The sequence below is a fragment of the Ornithodoros turicata genome, chromosome 2, assembly GCF_037126465.1.
Source record: "Ornithodoros turicata isolate Travis chromosome 2, ASM3712646v1, whole genome shotgun sequence".
NCBI lineage: Eukaryota > Metazoa > Arthropoda > Arachnida > Ixodida > Argasidae > Ornithodoros > Ornithodoros turicata.
The window spans coordinates 136326787-136349446 of record NC_088202.1 but is presented as its reverse complement, the minus strand read 5'-3'; the positions used below and the strand labels follow the sequence as shown (position 1 = coordinate 136349446).

Genomic DNA, 22660 nt, shown 5'->3' with positions numbered 1-22660 from the left:
ATCACGAGAGCTGCGCAGAGGGAATTTTGGCACACCAAGAGTCGGCTGTCTCGAGTTGCACGTGTCCAATAAACGAACGCAACCGTACGTAACCCCGTGTAATGCGCGAAACAAAGTAAGCGTAGCCACACATGTACCTACCAACCGCCGACAGGGCGGCGCTGTTGGTCCTTCACGTGATGCCTATAATACGCCATCAGCACTACGGGTACGTTAGTAAAGTGCAGCCTCCATTTGGCAGTCATAGCCCTATAAGCTACGATACATGGTCTAAAACACTACGAATAAGTCGACTGCAAACCGTTTTTGGTGGAATACGTGAGGTGAAGACATCAATTGTATTTTTTTTATTTTGTGCTAGCGCCGCGAAGCAACTGTGGCTATCAGCGGCGCACAGACAGATGGAGAAAGGACAGTAGGAAGGGGTGGGAGACAAAGGGGGGTTAGTATGCGTCCTGGGCCGACTTCAGGGGGAACTGTGCCGACATTCGTCTGGAAAGTCTTCGGAAAACCCCAGGAAAACCTCAGACAGCACAGCTGGTGTAGGATTCGAATTCACCACCTCAGCACCACCTTGGCTAGTGCAAACGAGCGGGACACCTTAACCCGCTCGGCCATAACGCTGGTAAGCGTAATATAAAAATCGTGCAATCTATATTACCATTATCAAATATTTGACCCGAACTGCAAGGGCATAAAGTAATTGAAGTGACCGTAAAATCGATTTATATCGTGACGGCGACGGTATTATAGAAGAAGAAATGTCCAGAGGATAGGCGCCACGCGCTCACGGCCGCTGAACTGGTTGACCTGTCTTCTCTGACCTCACTTGTCCTCATTCAGGTTCTATTCACCTCAAGGAGCCACGCAAGCTGCATCTCGAAGCCCTACGTTGGACCATCAATCAGGCGTTATGGCTGTGAGTATTACGACGCTATTACGAAATACTTACGAAACTTTTTCTCACCTGTCGTGCGAACTCATCTGTAATTAACAAGGTCGAATTTCGAACAACGGTCAACCGGTGCACATTGGCGGCACAGGAATATTTCCAATGAATATTTCCAATCTGTCCGCTATTTGGTGATGTTGACTTGTAAGCCACGACGAGGTTAAAGTGGCCATAAACCTCCACCTCCGAGGTCGGTTACGTCCGGGTTGAACGAGTGCTATCATTCATTTTTATTTCTCCTACATCCTGCGCTGTTATTTTGATGTTTCTTGCTTTTCGTTCTTATCATTTCTTTATTTATTTTACATGCTGCCTAGCGTACACATAGAAAAAAGAATGAGGGCGATTAATGCGTTGACAATGCGCTAGCATTAGAGATTCGGCTTACTTCTAATTGCTTCTCAGTTGCGCCTAGATCACACCTCATACAGCACAGCACAGCACACCACATACAGACATGACACATAAGACAGACGCCACATGACATGATACACAAACTCAGGCGCTTTCGAAGCTCTCTAAGAACGTACGAGACACGCCTGAATACGCCAGAGACGAGGCACAACTGACGACTGCTGAAGCAGTCAAGGCAAGCTCCAGCCAGGCGCCCACAGCTCCCCATAGAGCGCATAGTTTGAGATAATTCAGGCAACACTGGACATACGACCAATGAAACTGCGTCGTGATGCCTAGCAGCCAACCAATCAGCAACCTCTCAGTTTGGCTCGGCTTTCGGCCGGTCCTGGCTGCCATTGACTTCCACTGGTTTTCATACCTGGCGCCCGTTATTCCAAAATAACTAAGACATTTTTGATAGGCGAAATACATATTTATTGATGCAACGTATAAAGTCAAATGTTTGACTCATAAATTCACCGTGCGTACAGGACGTTTCGTTCCTTGAATAGACAGCAACCAAACCAAGTTCGAACTTGCAAAGCACACATACAGTCTACTTCTGGAGGCGAGCGAAGTCCACGAGTGCGTGCGTTTCACAGATGAGCATCTTCTTCAAATTCTGGCGATGCACCGTAGCTCACACAATCACAGGAAATACTTTTGTCGTTACGAACTCTCTCTTCTTAGTCACTGTATTTGAAAATGCGACAGCGCTCGAAAGTGTTCCTCAGGCGTCAGCTCACCAAGCATTCCAGTTCCGACCCGGCAAGAATGTCCGTAGGTTGACACTTTATCGGAGATCAGTACATGGCCAGAGTCACTATAGCTCACGAACAAACCCGTGCGTACACTTCCTCTTTGGTCGTTGTGGTCAACCGACATCGGCGAGCCGCGGAGACGCAGCGACCTTGCTTGGAGCTGCCCGCCTGGCCGACTGCCCAGACTGCCCGCGAAAAGTGAGCTGTCAGATATTTCGAAACTTTATCAACCAATCCCGGAGCGCGCATCCTCCTTTGGCCAATGGGCATCCGTCATGATGCCTGACGATGTAATACCACGTGACTGTGACGTGATTTTATTTTTCTACTGCCGCAAATGCGGGGAGCTGTGGAGGCCTGCTCCAGCTGCCACGTCTCCACGCTTCCACGTGACTGAGAAGGGCGTATCAGCTTGCGGAGTACAGCCAGATTCGCTCTCCTCCGTCACGTGCCGCGCCGTACACGGACGCCTCGGTCACCCCGCTACGACGACGGCTTCTCTTCGAAATGGTGCTTCTAATGATTACGCATTAATACTTTGACTAGAATGTGTTCTCTGTGGTGTGTCTTCAGACATGCAGATATGAAACGAAACTACATGGCCCCGAAGTCTCTGCTGAATTCTTCCGTTTCCATTTAAACACAGTACCCTTCTGTTAAGAATTAGGAGAGTCTCGAGGATAGATGCAACCCAAACGTTTATTTGAATTATAATCTGTGAGGATGAGGTCCGCGCCTGAGGCAGCTTCCGCTTGAGTCATCCCTTCCGTCTCTATGATGAGGGTACTACCATTTCGCGTTGATCGTCGACGCCGCGATGATTCATCATCAAAACACGCCAGACTGATGGACAAATCGGGGGCAGGCGAGCTTTGATTTCGATATTTGGAAGTTTTGAAATTGGGAATGACTCGTTTGCCAACGCGTTAAGTAGTTCTATTGGCTAGATCGAAGAAAGATGGGAACAGCCTAGAACTTGAAAGCGCTTCTACTGTTTATGTGTCTGCCATTCGAAGTTTATTGTCACCAGAGGGGGACAAAACGTCGTCCGCAGGAAGCGGGCAAGAACTGCAAAAGAGCATGCCATAGAACATGCCGATTGAATTCCACGAAAAAGTGGAAGCAGAATCAATGGCTGGCAGTGTAAACTCGCCGTATAGGCTTTCCGGTGTCATTTTTCTTGGCGCGGTCGCTTCGAGATCAGCTTGTAAAGTCGCAGATACCTAAGCCCAGATCTTGTCAAACTGGCTCGCAAAAATACAATTTGGAAAAGGCGCCTTGTTGATTGCCTCAGGCATCGTGATGCGTTCAAATCTCCCGCCCTCCCTTATCGACCTTCCTTTCACACGTCACTCGGCACAAGCAAAACTTCCTCTAACTTCCTCCCCCTTCCTCCTCCTCCTTTTCTCTCCTTCATCTCATCCTTCCACTAACAAAAGCGCTCGCACTCGTCGCGTGAGCCTGCGAGGCTGATCGCGCTCTCCACCACAGCTGTATTGTGCTGTGACGATATAGTGTCCGCACAGGAAACAGGAGTCTCTTTGATTACTGTGTGATGGCGCAGCCCACCGTGATTGGGACCGTTAGCACGCTGTCACCGTTACTTACGGACACGTTATATGCATTTTCCTTCCTGGCCAAAGGTCAAAAAGGCTTTCTATTGTCGACGACTATTCATCAACAATTATCCGCTGACCGTCTCCTTGGTGTCCGCCAGCCTGAGGTCACAGTCCGATGTGTTCACCATGTCTGATATTCTGTCTTGGTATCGCATGTATCGTATATCGTATACAGTTAAATCATTTAGACTGTTTATAGAAAAGCTATGAGCATAGATGCAGCATAGATGTCGTTTTTGTAGTTGATTAGGGGATTTCGAGCAAAAGGGAGATAGCACAATGGGAGACAATCCTCTTTGAAAGCCATTCCAACTTTTGCAAATGCTAAAACGAGTACGGGCCGTGAAATATCGGCGCAAACACAAAGCGAGCGCCGCAGGAGCGATTGACCCTCGCAGACGGAGGCCTATATAGGAAGCGATGCGGTTCATCTGCCTAGCAGAGCAGCACCTACTCCAATTATCTCCATCGCTCGCAAGCACGTGACCCTCTGACGTCGATTTTAAAAAAAAAAGCTGTCCTCCCTGCGCTTCCGATTGGCGCGGTTTCGGCTCATTTGCATATCAATGTTCGGTGATGGATATTTCAACGTACATGCTCGTTTCAGGATTTTAGAAAAATTGAGTGGATTTCAACGAGGAAATGCTTCAATTCTGCTATCGCGCATTTGAACCGAAATCCCGAAAATCAGTGTTTATTTCGGGAATTTTAGTTAATTAATCATCTTGTATTTACAAGGGTCGTTCGAGGTTGACCGGTACTTTCGCTGGAGAAAAAAATCAGTGAGTAAATGTAATTGAATAAAACTTTCGGAGGACCAAGTGCAGTCCTCGGGTAAGCGGCACGTGATGTAGTAGCGGCAGCTGTAATGGCGGCGAGCAGTGTGTCTCTAGCTGTGGAACAGCGATGCATCATCAAGTTCCTTGCCTGAAGGAGAGCCCCAAACCAGCTGAGGTGTTGGAAACGTTACATGCACAGCATGGAAAACAAAGGATGTCAAGGGGAAGAGGGGCGAGTGCGTTGAGCAAGCCATCCTCGAGGACCGGCGAGTAAAAACAATTCATTTGCAGTCCAACGTAATATTAGTTTTCGGGAGTGTACAAAGAATCATTTACGAGCAATTACTCTTCCGCAACGTCTGTGCAAGATGGGTTTCCCGACAGCTCACTTGTGAACAAAAGAGAGCGCAGTTTCTGAGCAGCTGCTGAACCGGTTTCAATCCAAGGGGGACGAATTTTTTGCAATCAATGATCACATGTGATGAAGATGCATTATTTAACCCCAGAAACAAAAAGAACACTATAGAATGGCGACGTAAGGCTTCCTCGCCACCAAAGAACAGCAAGGTATACAGCCGTCTGCTAGGAACTGTCTTCTAGGACAGTGTTTCCCAAAGTGTGGTCCGCGGACCCCTGGGGGTCCGCGAGAGTGTCCGTGGGGGTCCACGACCGTCTCTCACATTTCAGTAAGGATTTTCGTCCCCTCAAACACGCGCTCGTACATTCTGCCCGATTTCCAAACACCCAGAAGTTCCAAAATTGCTACAAGCATGCTTCAACGGCTAGCTTCTAATTTCTGAGAGAAAAGTCCTGCAATGCACGTTTGTCCACGTCACACACATACAAACAAGAAGAAGAAACCAGCCCGGAATCGTTTCTGAAGCTGTATCGAAAGCACGCAGCAGCTGACAAGGTTGCTGGTTATGCACTGGCTAGCATGGGAAATACAGTGCGCCATATCGTTTCGCTTCGAGTTCGAACTGACTGAGAGTGTTCCTGTGTTTAGCGCATTTAGAATTGGCAGCCTGCGGACCTCTTGCAGCGATGGTGGCACTATAGATGATACCTCTGTTTGGTATTATCAATCTTGAGAGTTGTCAGAGACAGTCTGAGACAGTCACTTGACCATGTTTATGTTTGCACAAATGTAATTTCGTTCCTTGTTATACCCTGTCGCGCATATTAAACGCGGTCTGCAATGCAGTGTACACAGCGTGTATCCCGGTATATTTGTGTGTGTGTGGGGGGGGGGGGGGTCCGTGAATTGGTTCTCATCTCTACCGGGGGTCCGTCACTGCCAAAAGTTTGGGAAACGCTGTTCTAGGACATGCGGGATTTCATCCATGTGGACGTCTTGGAGCAAGGGGTTATGATCAATACCCCACTACTACAACATGTTGATAAAGGGTGCTGTGTGAAACGCAATGTGCAAGAAAAGGCCCGGGATGTTGTCCAGAAGGTCATTCTTCTTCATGACAATGCCTGGCCTCATACGGGGAATTTGACGGTAGAAACCCTAGCCGAAATGCGCTGGGAGGCTTTCCCCATGCACTTAACAGCACAGATTTAGCCCCAAGCCATGACCATCTGTTTGGACCCCCTAAAAGCACCTTGGAGAAAAGGCGTTCGACGCAGATGAAGCCCTCCAGAAATATGTCGTGTAGTGGCTGCGACAGAGCCCACTTCTTTCGGCGCCCGAGGCATCAAAGAGTTGTCACAGCGATGGCAGTGCTGTCTGTATAAGCGCACGGTGAATACTTTGAAAAAGTGACGTAGTTTAGTGCTTCCAGAATTTTCCATTTTATTTAAAACATAATTGTCTCGGTCAACATTGAACGACCCTTGTACGTACTCTCCTCGATAAGACGTCCGCCTGGACATACAGCTCAAGTGTACGTAAGTGTATGTAGTATAAAGCAATATCTATGCTGCTCTCATAACTTGTTTAACAGCAGTCGTTCTCTTAGAACGGAGGGTTGAGCTTTTTGCACTTGAAGAGGTTGTGAACTGGCCCCCCTCCCGCCCTGTTTTCGGGGAATCATGCTAGATTTGCGTATGACACAACGGCAAACCTGACCATCGTATGTTGCCATGGGCCTCGTGCAGAAGCACGCGTTTCTCCTGTAAACGCGTTCACTTCTTGCTACAGTCACTGTAATCTTTGATGCACATTTCTGAGTATCCGGACGAGTGTAATGGCGGTACGGTTTGTCGCACACCGCTTCCTGGCATTATTGGCGGCACGTCTCCCATTTTCGGTTACCACGTCTGCATCGCCAGCAGAAATGGTGGTACATCTGCGAACTCGATACTTGTGCGAATGCTCCCCAGCACACCGCCTACGCCGTAACTCAGCGGCGTCCGCGTTGCCAGATAAGGTGGACGCCCTTACGTGGGACGTGGGTGAAAGCGTCCCGTCGTTGGTGGCAGCCAAAGTCGTTCCAAGGAAGATTGGGAGGCAATGGGTTCGAATCCTGCCAGCGCCTGTACTCTCTTAAGGGTTTTCCTGAACTTTCCGGCATACTTTCCAGAAGAATGTCGGCATAGTTCCTCCTGAAGACCAGTCCAGGACGCGCAGCATCCCCCTGTCCCCCACTCCTCCCTGCTGTACTCTCGCTCTGTCCATGTCTGTACGCCCCTCATAGCCACTGTTGCTTCGTAGCATTAACGCGGAGTCAGTAAGAAGCACACATTAGGGAGTTTTAGTTTAGCACACAGGAAGCCCTCTACGAAAACTATACGATAAAGGAAGCTGTCCAATGAGCATCGTGATGTCATCCACTTTAAAGGAACCAGGTGCTTGGCTTATGTTTTCGGAATCTGTAACGTAAACACCTTCCTATCTGCTACATCTCTCTTCTCATCCTTCCAATCCTTTTAAATCTCCCCGCTGAACCGCGATAAAGGAACCTCTCCAAGTAGTGTGATACGATGCCAACACGGAGGTCCCAAAAGCTATCGCATTTAAAAGTCCGACGCGGTGGTGGTGGTGGTCCTAGTGAAAGGGCTCGCCGTTGTCGACCTCGCATGAAAAAAAAAAAAAACAAAGTCCGACGCCGATGTGATTCCACACCGAAAATGTGGCAGTGCGAGAGAGGCACCATTGCTCTCTCCCTCATATTGTACAAAGCTACCCATGTGCTACGTATGTTGCGTGCGACGCTGCCTCTTACCACGATTAGTGTATGTTCTTTTCGAAGAGAATTCCCCGTCTGGCGTCGCGCTCTGTCAATCGGGCTTCGTGAAAACGGCACTTGAAGGCAAGTAAACTTTTTGCGAATTGAATATTTGGAGCACAGTACTATACACGCGGCGCACGAAACACACGAGGTTAAGGATGGTTTCTCGGCCCCTTTGAGATCTGCAGCGGCAAGTTTTGACGCTTGCTGTCGACGCGAGTGTTTTACACAAACGAGAGCCTTTAAGTCTTGAAATAATTCTTATGTTCTTTGGCGTTAAAGGGGTTGAGACAGGTCGTCCCACGTTATCCCAGATAAACGTAAAAGACGGTTCCTCCCACCAGTGCGAACCTGCATTGAAAGTTTCACGGTGAAAAGAGTAACAGAAGCGGAGAAAATGGGCAGCGCGAATACCGAAACTCATGAGTCTCTGACATCACAGCGGACGCCGCTGCCACGTGCTTACGGCTGCCAACAGGAATGGACGCAACCTTGGACTCTCTGACGTCTGAGCTTTGTTTGGCGGTGTGTTCGAGGGCTGGTATCTCACTAAGGAAGACACGTAAAAGAGCAATTCTTTTTTCTTCAGTATTCTGATGTGCAGTACAACGCGTCCGTAATGTAATGAACCACATCTATGAAGCTGTCTCAACCCCTTTAAGGCCTGTTTGTTTGTTGTCCTCTCTGTTTGCAGCTCGTCTCGGCTAATTCTCGTTATTTTATATAGGCTGTTTTTCATCTCGCTCTAGTCTCGTTTTTCACTTCAGCTGTTTCTTTACAACAGGACTCGCCGACGTTGAGTCGTCCTCATCTGAGACCACCTCGCAAGACGCGTCTCACGAAATTCGCAATCAACACCCTGTACGCGCTGTCACCACCTTCATCGTCAAGCCCAGAACTTTCCCGCCAACGGAAGTTCAAACGCATCATCATCTTTTCCATCCCAGTACTTCTGTTGCTCGGAGCAGTAACCTATTTTGTCATCAAACACGTCGACGACCAGAAAAACTACCTACTCTGCGATTCGCAAGCTTGTAGCGCGTTCGAAGTAATGCTCAGTAGGACCATCAGCGACCATCTTGATCCGTGCGACAACTTCTACGCTTTCGTCTGCGACGGCTGGAATAGGGCTCAGCTGAAGTCTGTCTACCGAAGCCACTTGGACTATTTTCTGGCGTTGCTGAACGAGAACCTCCAGGAAAATGTCCCTCGTTATGGACAAAATTCACACGAAAAGGCGGCAGCATTCTTTCAAGCGTGCAGAATGGCTGCACGCAACAATCGTGGAGATACGCAGAGCTTCAGAAATATTCTCTCTGAGAGCCACGTGGACTGGCCCAGCATCTCTGAGAAGGCGGACGTGCTCTTGTCGTTGGTCAGAATTTTCAGGATCCTTAGGATAACGAACCTTTTGAATATTGAAAACAGTGGAAATGCATTGGTCATTCATGGCGGTGGAGCAGAAGCTTCCAACTACAAGAAGAGGGCAGCCGTAATTGAGAACTCAGGAAGATACCAATGGTACTACGAGACATTTCAAAATGCAACAAAAAGTACACGCACGAGGGAAGAATCCATGCTTCCATATTCCGAGTTTTTCCAAATCGAAGTTGCAACACTCGGCAATCTCACAAACTATACCAGGAACAGTAGCACGAACCCACCGAAGAACTTGCATGAGCTGGCAAACCTGACAAATGAAATTTCTTACGAACGTTGGTTAAGACTCGTGACACGGGAGCTTGTCCTCCCTGCAGATACCCCAGTATTTATCAGCCAGGATGACTGCGATTACCTCCGGGCGTTCAGCGGACTTTTGAAGATCATGGAAGAGAAGTACCTTCACTACGAAGTAGGCTGGATTATGGTTCAACAGTGTGCTCCCTTCATCAATAGCGAAGTTCTGGGCGCCTATGTCGGTGACGTTGACCCATCCGACGCAGGAAGACGTGGAGATCTACAAAACCGTAACCTCTGTTTCCAACTCACTGAAACCTACATGGGGTGGTCGATCTATGCAAAATTTTCTGAGATGTACGTTCCAAGCCCCTCCATGAAAGAAGTACGTGAGATAATCGACGACATTGGCAAAGTCGCTTTTATTAGGACCGGGGCTGCAGAAGACAGCATGGGTGCAGGTTATGCCAACTCTCCATTGCGAGAACAGTTGCACTTAATGACCAAATACCAAGACCGCTTTCAGGATCCCGATGTTCTGAACGCCACATTCATCAACATCAGTGACATGGGTCCCTTCACCTTCCAGAACTGGCGCAGAGTTGTTCACGATTTCCATACGCGCGGAAATCTGACCCTTTGGAAGTTGGTCAGAACACATTTCATTTCTGGTCTACTCGTCACGAGTGACGCCTACAATTTCTACAATGAAGCTGAAGACATGTACTTGCTACCGCCCCACGCGATGGTGCTTCCACTGTACGATATTAAGGTCCTGAGCGCAGTCAAGTACGCTGCCTTAGGATCAGTCATCGCCTCGGCGGCAATCGCTATGACTGGGCCTTCCAACAGGGGCAGAGATTCTGGCAGAAATGAATCCCTTGACGAGCACACGAACAACCAAGTGCGTGATGCGGCAGCTGCGCTAGAGATAGTCTGGGAGGCCTATAGGAATGCTACGGAATATGCTGGGGACGTTCGACTTCGTCATCTGTCGCACTTGTCGTCCGACGCCATCTTTTTTGTGGCTACGTGTTATATTCTGTGCGGCCAGCCTGCGGACACCTACCCAGCATTGCGATGCAACGAGCCCTTGAAACATCGACCTGAGTTCGCGGGAGCTTTCTCTTGCAGTGACGTCACTTTTACTGATCCTGAGTTCAAGCCTCGCGATTTACGTCACCTGTAGATGCGACCTTTGTTCCTGTAACGGACCGCTACCCACACATATCACCAAAGCTAGTTTATACCACATACCAGGAAATAATATTGCGGAGTTAAATATATGCTCGATGAGGTAGGTTCTAACGGTTTCGTTGTACTTTCTTGAACTGATGTGACATCCGCGAAGAAAAGATTCCTGGATTAGTTATGGCTCGCGTGTTCCAAACACCCAGTGCTGTCTTTGAAGCTATCTCATACCTGGGAGAGAGAAAAAAAAAACTGCTTTGCGCACTGTCATATTGATAGTCTAGTATCGCATGGAGCGTTCAAGAAAATTCGTAATTGCACGAATAAGAATGAATGCAAGCTCAATTTTTTGCTGTTTACCCCTCATGGCAGCGTAATGGAATGGCAACGTTTGTTCTTCTTTTTTAATGGAGTGTAAGCTGGGCCATTGGAGTTTTGGGGCTTTGTGCGTGCGTGCGTGGTCTGGACATCTCACCACATTGGTCAAGACAACGTCGGTTCTCGCAAGCTGTCGCGAACGCCGTGAAGAACGCCGACGCCGCCTTGAGAAGCCAGACAACGGCAGCAATCGATCCCGCAGCTCTTGATTAACGATGAAGTGGGCAATTACGCTACAGTGGCCAGTGGCGGATCCAGGGGGGGGGGGGTGCGGTTGGGCGATCGCCCCCCCCCAAACGTCAGTTTCACTCTCCCCCCTCCTCCACTACGCGCTCCAACAAAGAAACCCCCTCCCCAAACCGAGGGTCTGGATCCGCCCCTGGCACTGGCACAGCTTAGCGACGACTTGGCCAACACTCACACACACACACTCCTACATCCATCCGTACATACAGCACGAGGCATCGGCTCTGGGGATGAAGTTCGAGAGGTGGATCTCAATGTGGTCGCGACACGCGTCGTGAACAAGGTGAAACGGCCGAGGCAGACCACACAATTAGGGACCGACACGACACAAAAACCTCAAACGCCCAGAAATTAACGAACAACTCTGGAAAGAGAGGCGCTGGCGCCAGGAATCGTGACCCAGAAGACCAAGGCTCGATTGCTGGCATCGGCACCTGTTTTCCCTGAGTTGTTTGAATTCGACAGGCGTTGCACGTTTTGAACCCTCCGTTTATATTCTACGTAACCATGGCCACGCTACCGTGCTCAGCATCCACGCTGACGATATCACTCCAGACCCTATATATGCAGCTTGCCAAGGCCGGCTCTGTGGCTCTCTGGGGAAAGTGTAGGCTCTATAGTGTAGGCTGCAAAGTACATTATAACCCTTTGTCCCTTCAAGCTTGTTTATTGCCTGAGGACTCTCACAGGGCCAGCGTGTACTTTCAGCCTTCCCTTTCCGCATTCTTGATTTTCCGACACCAACCTGGCGCAGAGGGGCATCTCAACAAGTGAGCCGCCATGATAGATTCGGTACGAACGGTATCGCCTACAAGCTCAGTGCGCTGTTCTCGCAGCATGAGCACACAGGATAGCGAAAAACACAAACGCGCTTCAGACGCAGCTTTGCACACGGAGCCCAGCGGAAGGAACCATGACTTGGATTTGATTGAATTGGACAACTGTATCGACCATGACTCCCCGTGACTGCTTCACTCCCCGTGACTGCGTTTACTCTCAGCAGTTACGGGCAGCGAAAGGTGGCGCGGTTTCATATTACTCTTCGCCAGCTAGAGCTTGTTATTTACCTAAATGTGACAAAAAAAAATCACGAATCTCATTTCAACATCAGCATCAAGACAGCTCTGATGTTGGCATTATGTTAACACCAGCCCGGACAGCTCTGATGTTAACATAATCGTCAGAGCAGCTGTGATGTTAACATCAGATCTAATGTGATTTGGGACACTGTCTTGATGCTAGCATCAGCTGATCTTAACATCAGCATCAGAGCGGCTGTGATTATAACATCAGCTGGAGTTAGCATGAAGACAGTGTTCCAAATCACATCAGACCTGATGTCGCTTTTTTCCAATAGGGAAGGAGATGTTAGTTGTGTGCCACGTGCCACGGAGGCATTGAAAGGGTGACCCACTGCAGCTGACTCGTGCACTTCACCTTCATCATACGCAGAAAACCAGAAAAGCATATTGTTATGAGCTTCCGCCGAGCAACTACATCTGAAAATACCCACCAACACATCACGTTACTTCCAAGCCCAAGGATACCTGACTCGCCAAGGAGATGGTAGTTCTGTTTGGGAGTGGTACCGATGCCAAGGAGTCATTGAAAGGGTGCTGCATTGACAAAACTCGCTGCTTCTGACGGCGTATGGCAGAATAGCCAGTTTTCTAGGAACAATGCTATGAGTAAGAATTAGAATCACAAGAATAGAATTCGTGCACGAAAAACCTACCGCAGTACACACAAACTCCAGTAACCAGTTTTTAGTCATTCCTGACGACGAAGAAGGGCAATCTATTTCTCGAGGCGACTAGCATCGCACCTTCGTCGAGGAAACGAGTATAGAAGTGGATTTCTGGCGAATTGTGAAAACTGCTACTGCAGTTCACTACGCCGCAGTTATGCTTCTTCTTCCTTGGGGCTATCGACCCATGGGGGTATCGACCTATGGCTGTGTCCTTCTACTCGGAATGGCTGTCTTTGTTTATTCAAGTCGCGTGATTCGGAGTCGTGACATATGGCGGTCGTCGCACGTCACCGACTCCAGCGAGCCGCATGGAGAGGAGAGTCGCTGCGAGCCGACTCTAGTGCACCCCTGGACCTTCAAATTTCAGACCACGAGTCACTGTCACTGTCACAGGGTCACTGTCACATGGCATCACGAGAGCCGTGCAGCGACATTTTTGCCTACCAAAAGTGCTCTTCTCTCGAGTTGCTCGAGTTCAATAAATGAATGCAACCATGTAATGCGCGAAACAAAGCAAGCGAGGTCACACATGTAACGACGGCACCGGCCACAGGGAGGCACTGTTGCCACCAAAACTGGCTTCATGTGAGGCCTGTAATACGCCATCACCACTATACCACCGCGGGACCGTTAGCATGGTACCGTTATAGCGTCTTCGATAAACTGCACCGTTGCGCCCGGTGCGACATGGTGCGGCTTGCTATCCTCAGTAAACTGCACTGGTGCGCACTGAACGTCCTCGATTAAAGGAGTGCACCCGCTCAGTGCAGCACTAGGTGCATTCTTTTCGCTTGCACTGGATTGCACTACCTTGGACTCCAAGCAAGACGGGTTATCGGGTACTGCACTTTCCTGCCGAAAGGAACTTTATTAGTAATGCCCAGTGATGGCCACTAACTACTTCTACAGTAGTTTAACTATAACTCCTAACTACTTCGTGATGGAGTAGTTTAACTAGTAGTTCAACTACTTTTCAGGGGAGTATTTAAAACTACTTCTTTATCTACATCTATAACTACATAACGTTGTCGATCAACACCAATCCCTTGTAGTGTTCTCCCAGTAAACCAGAAATATCCCAGGTACGTCCCACAAAGGTCGCACACGTCGCACATGTCCGCCACGTCTATGCGATGTTACCTATACGTCCACAATGGGACTTCGAAAAGTGTCTTACTTTCTATATTCCTGGGACATCTGATAGATGTAAAAAGAAAGGCGCAAGCGCGCATTATCTCTCGGAGACATTTAGGACACGTGACCTTTAGTGGCGTGACATAAGAAAAATTGTAGATTTACTGCTTTTTATCTGCCAAGTAATCCCATTATAATGGGTAGCTTGAGTTAAAAACACGATATTTGCCTGGATGGGGTCTGAGGAACGTCCGCAGCCACACGCTGACGTCGTTGCAGACTCTCAAGTTAACTGCAAAGACGTTGTCACCGTTGCAAACGTGATATGCCACGATACACTTGATGAACGTACTCCAACAATTTATATTTCAGTATATGCTCGCTCTGGTGTCGCTTGAAATCCGCGTACGCGGCGGCGGGGCCGGAATAGGGGCCTGCGTCTCATATGGTGAAAGGCGAAAGCTCATTTACTATCGCGCGATCTCCATTGGTCTTGGATTATGGCCGAAAGTTGACCCCTCCCCAAGTGGGGTGTGCTGCCGAAAGTAGATGCCGTTTTGTTTAATTAGTGTGTGCAGCATTCATTTGCTATAGCAATCAATCACTATCAATTTCAAATTGATTCAACACAAGAATAGCATGAAATTTAAAATATCCCTGGAACATCCAAATATCCAAATAGATGTTTATGCGACGGTTCTGGGGTGTGAAAACAGTAGGAATCTGGCAATCCATGGATGTACTTTCTACGTAAACGGGCTCTCTGTGAAGCTCCCATAGATATCTTAACATCCAAGTTGCGATATCGCCAGGATGTACCTGTGATGTATATGGTTTGCTGGGAATACTCTTTTGTATTGGCATCGGAGCGGAAGACGAGCCACACAGACTGGACTGCTCCCTCGAACACTCTAACGATTACCGATTGATAGTCCACTGGATAACGACACATATTTTGCAAGTCACTGCTCTCATCCATTCTTCCAATATAAGTTCACTTTATACGGTGTGCATTTTCGAGCAAGCAGTTCTATAAGAACCACCAACGTCCGTTGGTGGTAGTGGTGCCGCGCTTGCTGGTTTTGTGACCTGGGCAATACCTTATCGGACAACACACATTTCAGCGCCCTACAGCCTATAGCCCAGAAAGATAGATAGAAATGCATATGCTTTCTTAAAAAGATAGCGCTGTAAATAACCGCTTCTAAATGCCATCCCTCCCAATTTATCATATTTTAACGGGTAAGAACTGGTGCTGCAGGCGCCCTTATAGGGCAGCCACCTAGCTCCAGTACACCATAACCCAGTTAAACTTATGTTATCTTGTAGGATAATTTAACGTCGGCGTTTTCCTCAGACAACACCTTTCCTTGTGACAGAACTGTGGCGTTTTGCCAATATGAACTGTGATGAATCCCACATACAATTTCAAAATATGTCCGAAAATCGTTTCCTAATCCGGCTAAAGATGGGACCTGCGTGGGTGTTTAATTTGTCGAGGAATTCCTGAGGTAGTGCATGCTGGCTATTTTTGTTTTTATGTATTTATTTACCCCAAGAGCCCTTACGGGTATTACATGGGGGTGGGAAAGCTCAAGGTAAAAGTCGGAAGCACAATCGGAAGTAGTTGGCACCTTCAGTAACCTAACTACTGTAGTTAACTACTTAAAATAGTAGTTTAACTAGTAGTTGCCACTACATTTCTGCAAGTTGTTGGTAACTACTTTTTAACTACAATCTGGTAGTTTAACTACATGTAGTTAATTACTGGCCATCACTGGTAATGCCTTTCTTTTCAATGGGAAAGCGCAGCACGTAAATAGCCCAGTTCGGATCTAGGGCAGGAGGTGCAAGTGAAAAGAATCCACCTACTGAGTTGCCCCGAACCCACACCGAGAAAATCGGCAGAGCGCCAGAGTGCAATCCCAAGAAGCATCGCGATTATAGGAAAGCGGAAGCGGCAAGCAGCCAGATGTAGCCGGACAAGTAGCGGCAGACAGCAATCGCCAGCATGGCATCGGTGCCGCTCGCTACGGGTCGCGCAGCCTACGAGCCACAACGAGTACAGATTTCTAGGTGGCGCGCGCTACTATCCACCAGATCCACCAGAGTTTCAGTTTCATGTTCAATAATGCCTCCGCTGAGGCGAAGACATAAAGTAATTTTAAAATCATGTCATCTAAATGACCATTATTAAATATTAGACCGGAGGAGAAAGCACATAAAGTAATTGAAGTGACAATAAAATGAATTTCTTTCGTGAGAGCCTTTCGTGAGAGCGAGAGTAGTATAGAGGAAGTCGTGTCTAGAGCATAGCCGCCACGCGCTCACGAATGTTCAATCAATTGAGCTGTCTTCTCGGGCTGTCTTGGCTTCATTCAGTTACTATTACCTTCCAAGAGCTACTCAATAACCGACTCGAAGGGCTACGTTGAACCATCAATCAGGCTCTATGGCTGTAAGTATTTCGTCGCTACTACGAAGAGTTTCCTTTTTTTCTCAGTTGTCGTGCAAAAGGTTTATCTAACTCCGTATATGCTTAAAATTTGCATGGATTAAAATATGTAGGGAGTTTAGTGTCGGCTGTGTTACGTTCACCCTGAGGAGTCTGTTTTAGTTTGGGTGTAGTTCTGTAGGCGGGATTACTAATTTTAAAAATGATCAAGTGCATTTGAAATTTAAATAATACTTCGATGTGAACGAGGGTGGTATTGGGTATCGGAAAACATAAGAATTATGAAAAAGTGTTGAGTAGAAAGTTGTACATGTGCGTTTGCAAAATACCATTTGAAGGCATTCATTCACAGCGACGGCCTTGTTAAGCCTAACCGATGTGGAGGCCTCCATCTTGAAAGACAGTAGACAGAGAGACAGTAAGGGCCGCCTGGGGAGGAAAATTGGTGAATAAGGAGCCGTGTGCTAAGGAATTTCGCAGTATATGTTACGACTTCTTACGAGGTGTTTTCAGAGGAAAGGTCAGTCAGGTCAGGAGAGGAAACCCTGTTTTGTTTTGTACTGTTGAAAAAAACTTTGGATCAGCAAATTTGGACCTGAGGATGTAGAAAATGTTTATTTTTTTCACAAAACATAAGTTATAGCGTCGACACAGTGGGTGAAGACTTCAAAAGTGAAAAGAAAAAGGACGGGTTGTGCTATTACAAGCTGTATTCATGTTGAGCGTCTGTGACTGTACTAACCATCACTAAGGTTAGTTCAGGCCAAGTTTTTACATATTTCACCACTTGGAGATTGTGTTCACATGGACTGTGCAACCGTCAGCAAGGCTATGTCAGGCCAGGTTTTTACATATTTCACCCGTTACGTATTTCAGCAACCAGCGGCATGGCCGAGTGGGCTAAGGCGTCCGCTCGTTGGTGATAACCAAGGTCGTGCTGTAGACTGGGAGGTGGTGGGTTCGAATCCTACCGCCGGCTGTGCTGTCTGAGGTTTTCCCTGGGTTTTCCGAAGACTTTCCAGACGAATGTCGGCACAGTTCCCCCTGAAGTCGGCCCAGGACGCATACTAATCCCCCTGTCCCCCACTCCTTCCTGCTGTCCTCTCTCCGTCTGTCCACATCTGTACGTCGCTCATAGCCACAGTTGCTTCGCGGCGCTAACACGCAATCAAAAAAAAAAAAAAAAAAAGTATTTCAGCAGCACCTACGCTAATTATATCCATCCCTCCAAAGCACGTGACCATCTGAAGTTAAATGAGCGCTGTGCTGCGTGCGCTCCCGATTGCAGTGGTTTCGGCCCATTTGTACTTCAAACTTCGTGTATTTCGAACATCAAAAAAACATCATACCATAATTTCATCGTAAAATCAAATATTTCAAACATCTTATTGCGAACGTATACGTGCGGGTTTCAAGATTGTAGAGAAATTGTAAAACTCCTTGAATGTCTCCTTAACTTGAAGGATCTTGAGAGATCTTGTATTTACAAGTGGTTGCAACTTCCCTTTCGCCACACCAGCACCGGACTACTGCTTCTCTCTTGCTAGGCCTCTTCAGCAGTGCTCAGTGGGCAACGTTTGAGCGGGTGGCGTCAGGAGGTCACGTGGAACGTGATATCCTCCCGTGAGGGTGAGAGGCTTACCACTGAAAACCCGGTGCAAGAACAGTGATGTCTTTTAGAGTGAGGAAAAGTAGCCGAAGCTCTTTGGCTGCATGTAGAGCGTATGCGTACAAGTCCGAAACGTCGCGCCACCAGGAGTGGACAGCTGTTTCGGCCTTCTTGGGCCTCGTCCGCAGTGCTTTGAACAAGGGCATTCAGTGGTGAATGTCTCGCCCTGAGGGAGGAGGATATCACGTACCACGTGACCTGCTGACACCACCGAGTCCAGCGTTGCCCACGTGCGCAGCGTCGTGATCAAAGGAAACCATCACTTTAAATGAATTCGGTGTTTGGCTTATCATGTTTTCGGAATCGTTATCGTAAAACATTGCAATCTGCTAATGTCTTCTAATTCTTCAACTTATTCTAAATCTCCCCACTGAAGCGCCATAAAGGAACCACTCCAAGCAGTGTGACGCCACGCGGACACGGAGGCACCAAATGTGCCTTAAAGAAATGATATCGTATCTAAGAGTCCAACGCCAATCTGGTTCCCCGTTTGATAGTTATTCCACGTAGAAAATGTGGCAGTGCGGAAGAGGCACACCGCTCTCTCTCTCATATTGTACAAAACTACACATTTCATTTCATTTATTTACATGTTATCCACATGTCGCACATGTGCTACAACCCACATAAGCTTGTGTGCGACGCTACCTGTTACCATGATAAGTGTATGTTCCTTTCGAAGGGAATGCCCCGTTTGGCGTCGCACTCTGTCTATTGAGTTTCGTGAAAACTCGTACACTTGGAGACAAGTAAATTTGGAGCATAGTACGTACGACAAGCAGTGCACTAAACACGCATGGCTATAGAGATGGTTTCTCAGCCTCTTTGAGATCTGCAACACAATTATAGTTTTTTTTACGCTCGTTGGCGACGTGAGTGTCTTCCACGAACAAGACCACTAAGTCTTGAGTAATTCCTTTGTCCTTCGGCGTTACGGCCGATGCGTTTGCTGTCCTCTCTGTTTGTAGCTCGCATCGGCTACTTCTCGTTATGTCCAATTGTTTGTTTGTTTGAATTTCTAGCTGTAGTTTCGTTTTTCAGCTCACGTTTTTCTTTACAACAGGCCTCGCCGTCGACCAGTCGTACAGTGTCTCAACTGAAACTACGTCGGAAACCCACGCGTCTCACGAAATTCGCAATCAACGCCCTGTACGTGCTGACACCACCTGCATCGTCAAGCTCCGAACGCTCCCCGGTACAGAAGTTCAAACGCATAATGATCTTTTTCATCCCGGTACTTCTGTTGCTGGGTGTTGTAACCTATTTTGTCATCAAGCACTTCAGCGGCCGGAAACATTACCTGCTCTGCGATTCGCAAGCTTGTAGTGCGTTCGAAGTAATGCTCAGTAGGACCATCAACCACCATCTCGACCCGTGCGACAACTTCTACGTCTTCGTCTGTGATGGCTGGAACAGGGCTCAGTTGAAGTCTGTCTACCGTAGCCACCTGGACCACTTTCTTGCGCTGCTGAACGAGAACCTCCAGGAAAATGTCCCTCGTTATGGGCAGAATTCACATGAAAAGGCGGCAGCATTCTTTCAAGCGTGCAGAATGGCTGCACAGAAGAATCGTGGAGATACGCACGGCTTCAGAAATATTCTCTCTGAAAGCAACGTAGACTGGCCCAGTATCTCTGAGAAGGCGGACGTGCTCTTGTCATTGGCCAGGTTTTTCAGGATCCTTAGGATAACGAACCTTTTGAATATTGAAAACAGTGGAAATGCATTGGTCATTCATGGCGGTGCAGCAGAAGCTTCCAACTACAAGAAAAGGGCCACCGTAATTCAAAACTCGGGAAGGTACCAATGGTACTACGAGACGTTTCAAAATGCGACAAAAGGTGCACGTACGAGGGAAGAATTCATGCTTCCATACTCCGAATTTTTCCAAGTCGAAGTTGCAATACTCGACAATCTCACAAACTACACGAAGAACACTAGCACGAACCCACCGAAGAACTTACATGAGCTGGCGAACCTGACGAATGAAATTTCTTACGAGCGTTGGTTAAGAATCGTGACAGAGGAGCTTGTCCTCCCTGCAGATGCCCCGGTATTTATCAGCGAGGATGACTCTGATTACCTACGAGCGTTTAGCGGACTTTTGAACAAAATGGAAGAGAAGTATATTCACTACGAAGTAGGCTGGATTATGGTTCAACAGTGTGCTCCTTTCATCAACAGCAAAGTTCTCGGCGCCTATGTGGGCGACTTTGACCCATCCGACATAGGGAAACGTGCAGATCTACAAAACCTTAACCTCTGTCTTCAACTCACAGAAACCTACATGGGGTGGTCAATCTACGAGAAGTTTTCTGAGATATACGCTCCAAGCGCTTCCATAAAAGAAGTACGTAAGATAATCGATGACATTGGCAAAGTCGCTTTTATTAGGACCGGGGCTACAGAAGACAGCATGGGTACACGTTATGTCAACTCTCCATTGCGACAACAGTTGCACTTAATGACCAAATACCAAGACCGCTTTGAGGGTCCCGATTTTCTGAACGCCATATTCTTCAACATCAGTGACATGGGTCCTTTCATCTTCCAGAACTGGCGCAGAGTTATTCACGATTTCCTCACGCGCGGAAACCTGACCCTTTGGAGGTTGGTCAGCACACGTTTCATATTTGGATTACTCGCCACGGGTGAGGCCTACAGTCTTTACAATGAAGCTGAACACACGTACTTGTTACCGCCCTACGCGATGATGCTTCCACTGTACGACATTAACGTCATGAGTGCAGTCAAGTACGCTGCCTTAGGATCAGTCATCGCCTCGGCGGCAATCGCTATGACCGGGTCTTCCAACAGGAGCAGAGGCTCAGTCAGAAATCAATCTCTTGACGAGCACACGAACAAACAAGTGCGTGATGCGGAAGCTGCGCTAGAGATAGCCTGGGAAGCGTATAGGAAGGCAACGGAATATGCTGAGGATGTTCGATTTCGTCATCTGCCACACTTGTCGTCCGACGCAATGTTTTTTGTCGCTACGTGTTATACTCTGTGTGGCCAGCCTTCTGACACTTACCCAGCATTGCGATGCAACGAGCCCTTGAAACATCGACCTCAGTTCACTCGAACTTTTTCTTGTAATGATGTCCAGAACATGTGACCGCTACCGGTGACCATAGCTAGTTTATATCACATCCCAGGAAATAATACTCCCAAATTAAATATATGCCCGATGAGATTGGTGCTAATGGTTTCGTTGTACTTTATATACACCAAGGGGTTACCACCAAAGGGGATACACCAAGTGTGCTCTTTCGACAAGGGACGTTGTGTACCACAAGATTCCAACTGGAAATGCGCGGAAACGAAAATGGTTGCAAGCGCTTGTTCGAGACATTGATCCACGCATTATTTGCTCAACCCATTTCTCTGACGAGTCGTACGAAATGGTAGCAGGGGACGCCTGAAAACATCTCAAACGGACCGCAGTCCCGATACCATCTCGTTGTGACTTCTGACGATGCGGACACCAGTGCACACGAGGTATGTATTTACCGATACACAGGAATTCAAATTCAGATTGATTTTTGTGATGCCTACACTGCGTAATGTACCAAACGGAAGCTGAACATCGTCTGAAACCGCGCAGCAAGCGAAGCTCCTGTTTCGTCAGCACGCCAACTGCTGCTTGCGCCGCCTGTCGGATTCCGGAGCAGTCGTTGCTTCTGACGGCGTACGGCAGAATAGCCAGTTTTCTAGGACAATACTATAAGAATCAGAATCACGAGAATTGAATTACGGCACGAAGAAGCTATCGCAATGCACATGAACTCCAGTGACAAGTTCTTGCTCTTGACGACGAACATTGCTCGTTGCCGGTCGCCGCGGCAAGCCATTGCTCGCGGCGACCAGCTTCGTACCACCACCTAGGAAACTAGTAGAAGTGGATTCCTGGTGAGTTCCGATAACTGCTACTTCAGAATGGCTATGTTCGTTTATTCAACTCGCGCCTCCGGCGATTCGGAGTCGTGTCCCATGAGGGTCATCGTACGTCATCGACTCCAGCGACCACCATCTAGGGGAGAGTCACAGCGAACAGACTCTCGAGCTGAATCCTCGAGTTTTATAACGGATGTCACTGCCACAGGAATGACATCACGAGAGCTGCGCAGAGGGAATTTTGGCACATCAAGAGTCGGCTGTCTCGAGTTGCACGTGTCCAATAAACGAACGCAACCGTACGTAAGGCCGTGTAATGCGCGAAACAAAGTAAGCGTAGCCACACATGTACCTACCAACCGCCGACAGGGCGGCGCTGTTGATCCTTCACGTGAGGCCTATAATACGCCATCAGCACTACGGGTACGTTAGTAAAGTGCAGCCTCCATTTGACAGTCATCGCCCATAAGCTACGATACATGGTCTAAAACACTACGAATAGGTCGACTGCAAACCATTTTTGGTGGAATACGTGAGGTGAAGACATCAATTGTAATTTTTTTTTTATTTCGTGCTA

At 47.9% G+C, this 22660-nt stretch overlaps 2 protein-coding genes across 2 annotated transcripts; both read left to right on the top strand.

Moving 5' to 3' along the window:
• Positions 1-789: 789 nt before the first annotated feature.
• Positions 790-10665, top strand: LOC135384128 (endothelin-converting enzyme-like 1). Its single transcript, XM_064613346.1, has 2 exons — positions 790-919; positions 8471-10665. Exons 1-2 carry the CDS (start codon positions 914-916, stop codon positions 10550-10552), a joined length of 2088 nt encoding a protein of 695 aa, XP_064469416.1. The 5' UTR covers positions 790-913; the 3' UTR covers positions 10553-10665.
• Positions 10666-16396: 5731 nt separating this feature from the next.
• LOC135384127 (uncharacterized) lies at positions 16397-21380 on the top strand. The gene is made up of 2 exons (XM_064613345.1): positions 16397-16520; positions 19250-21380. The coding sequence occupies exons 1-2, from the start codon at positions 16515-16517 to the stop codon at positions 21302-21304; spliced, it is 2061 nt and encodes a 686-aa protein (XP_064469415.1). The 5' UTR covers positions 16397-16514; the 3' UTR covers positions 21305-21380.
• The last annotated feature ends 1280 nt before the right edge of the window (positions 21381-22660 follow it).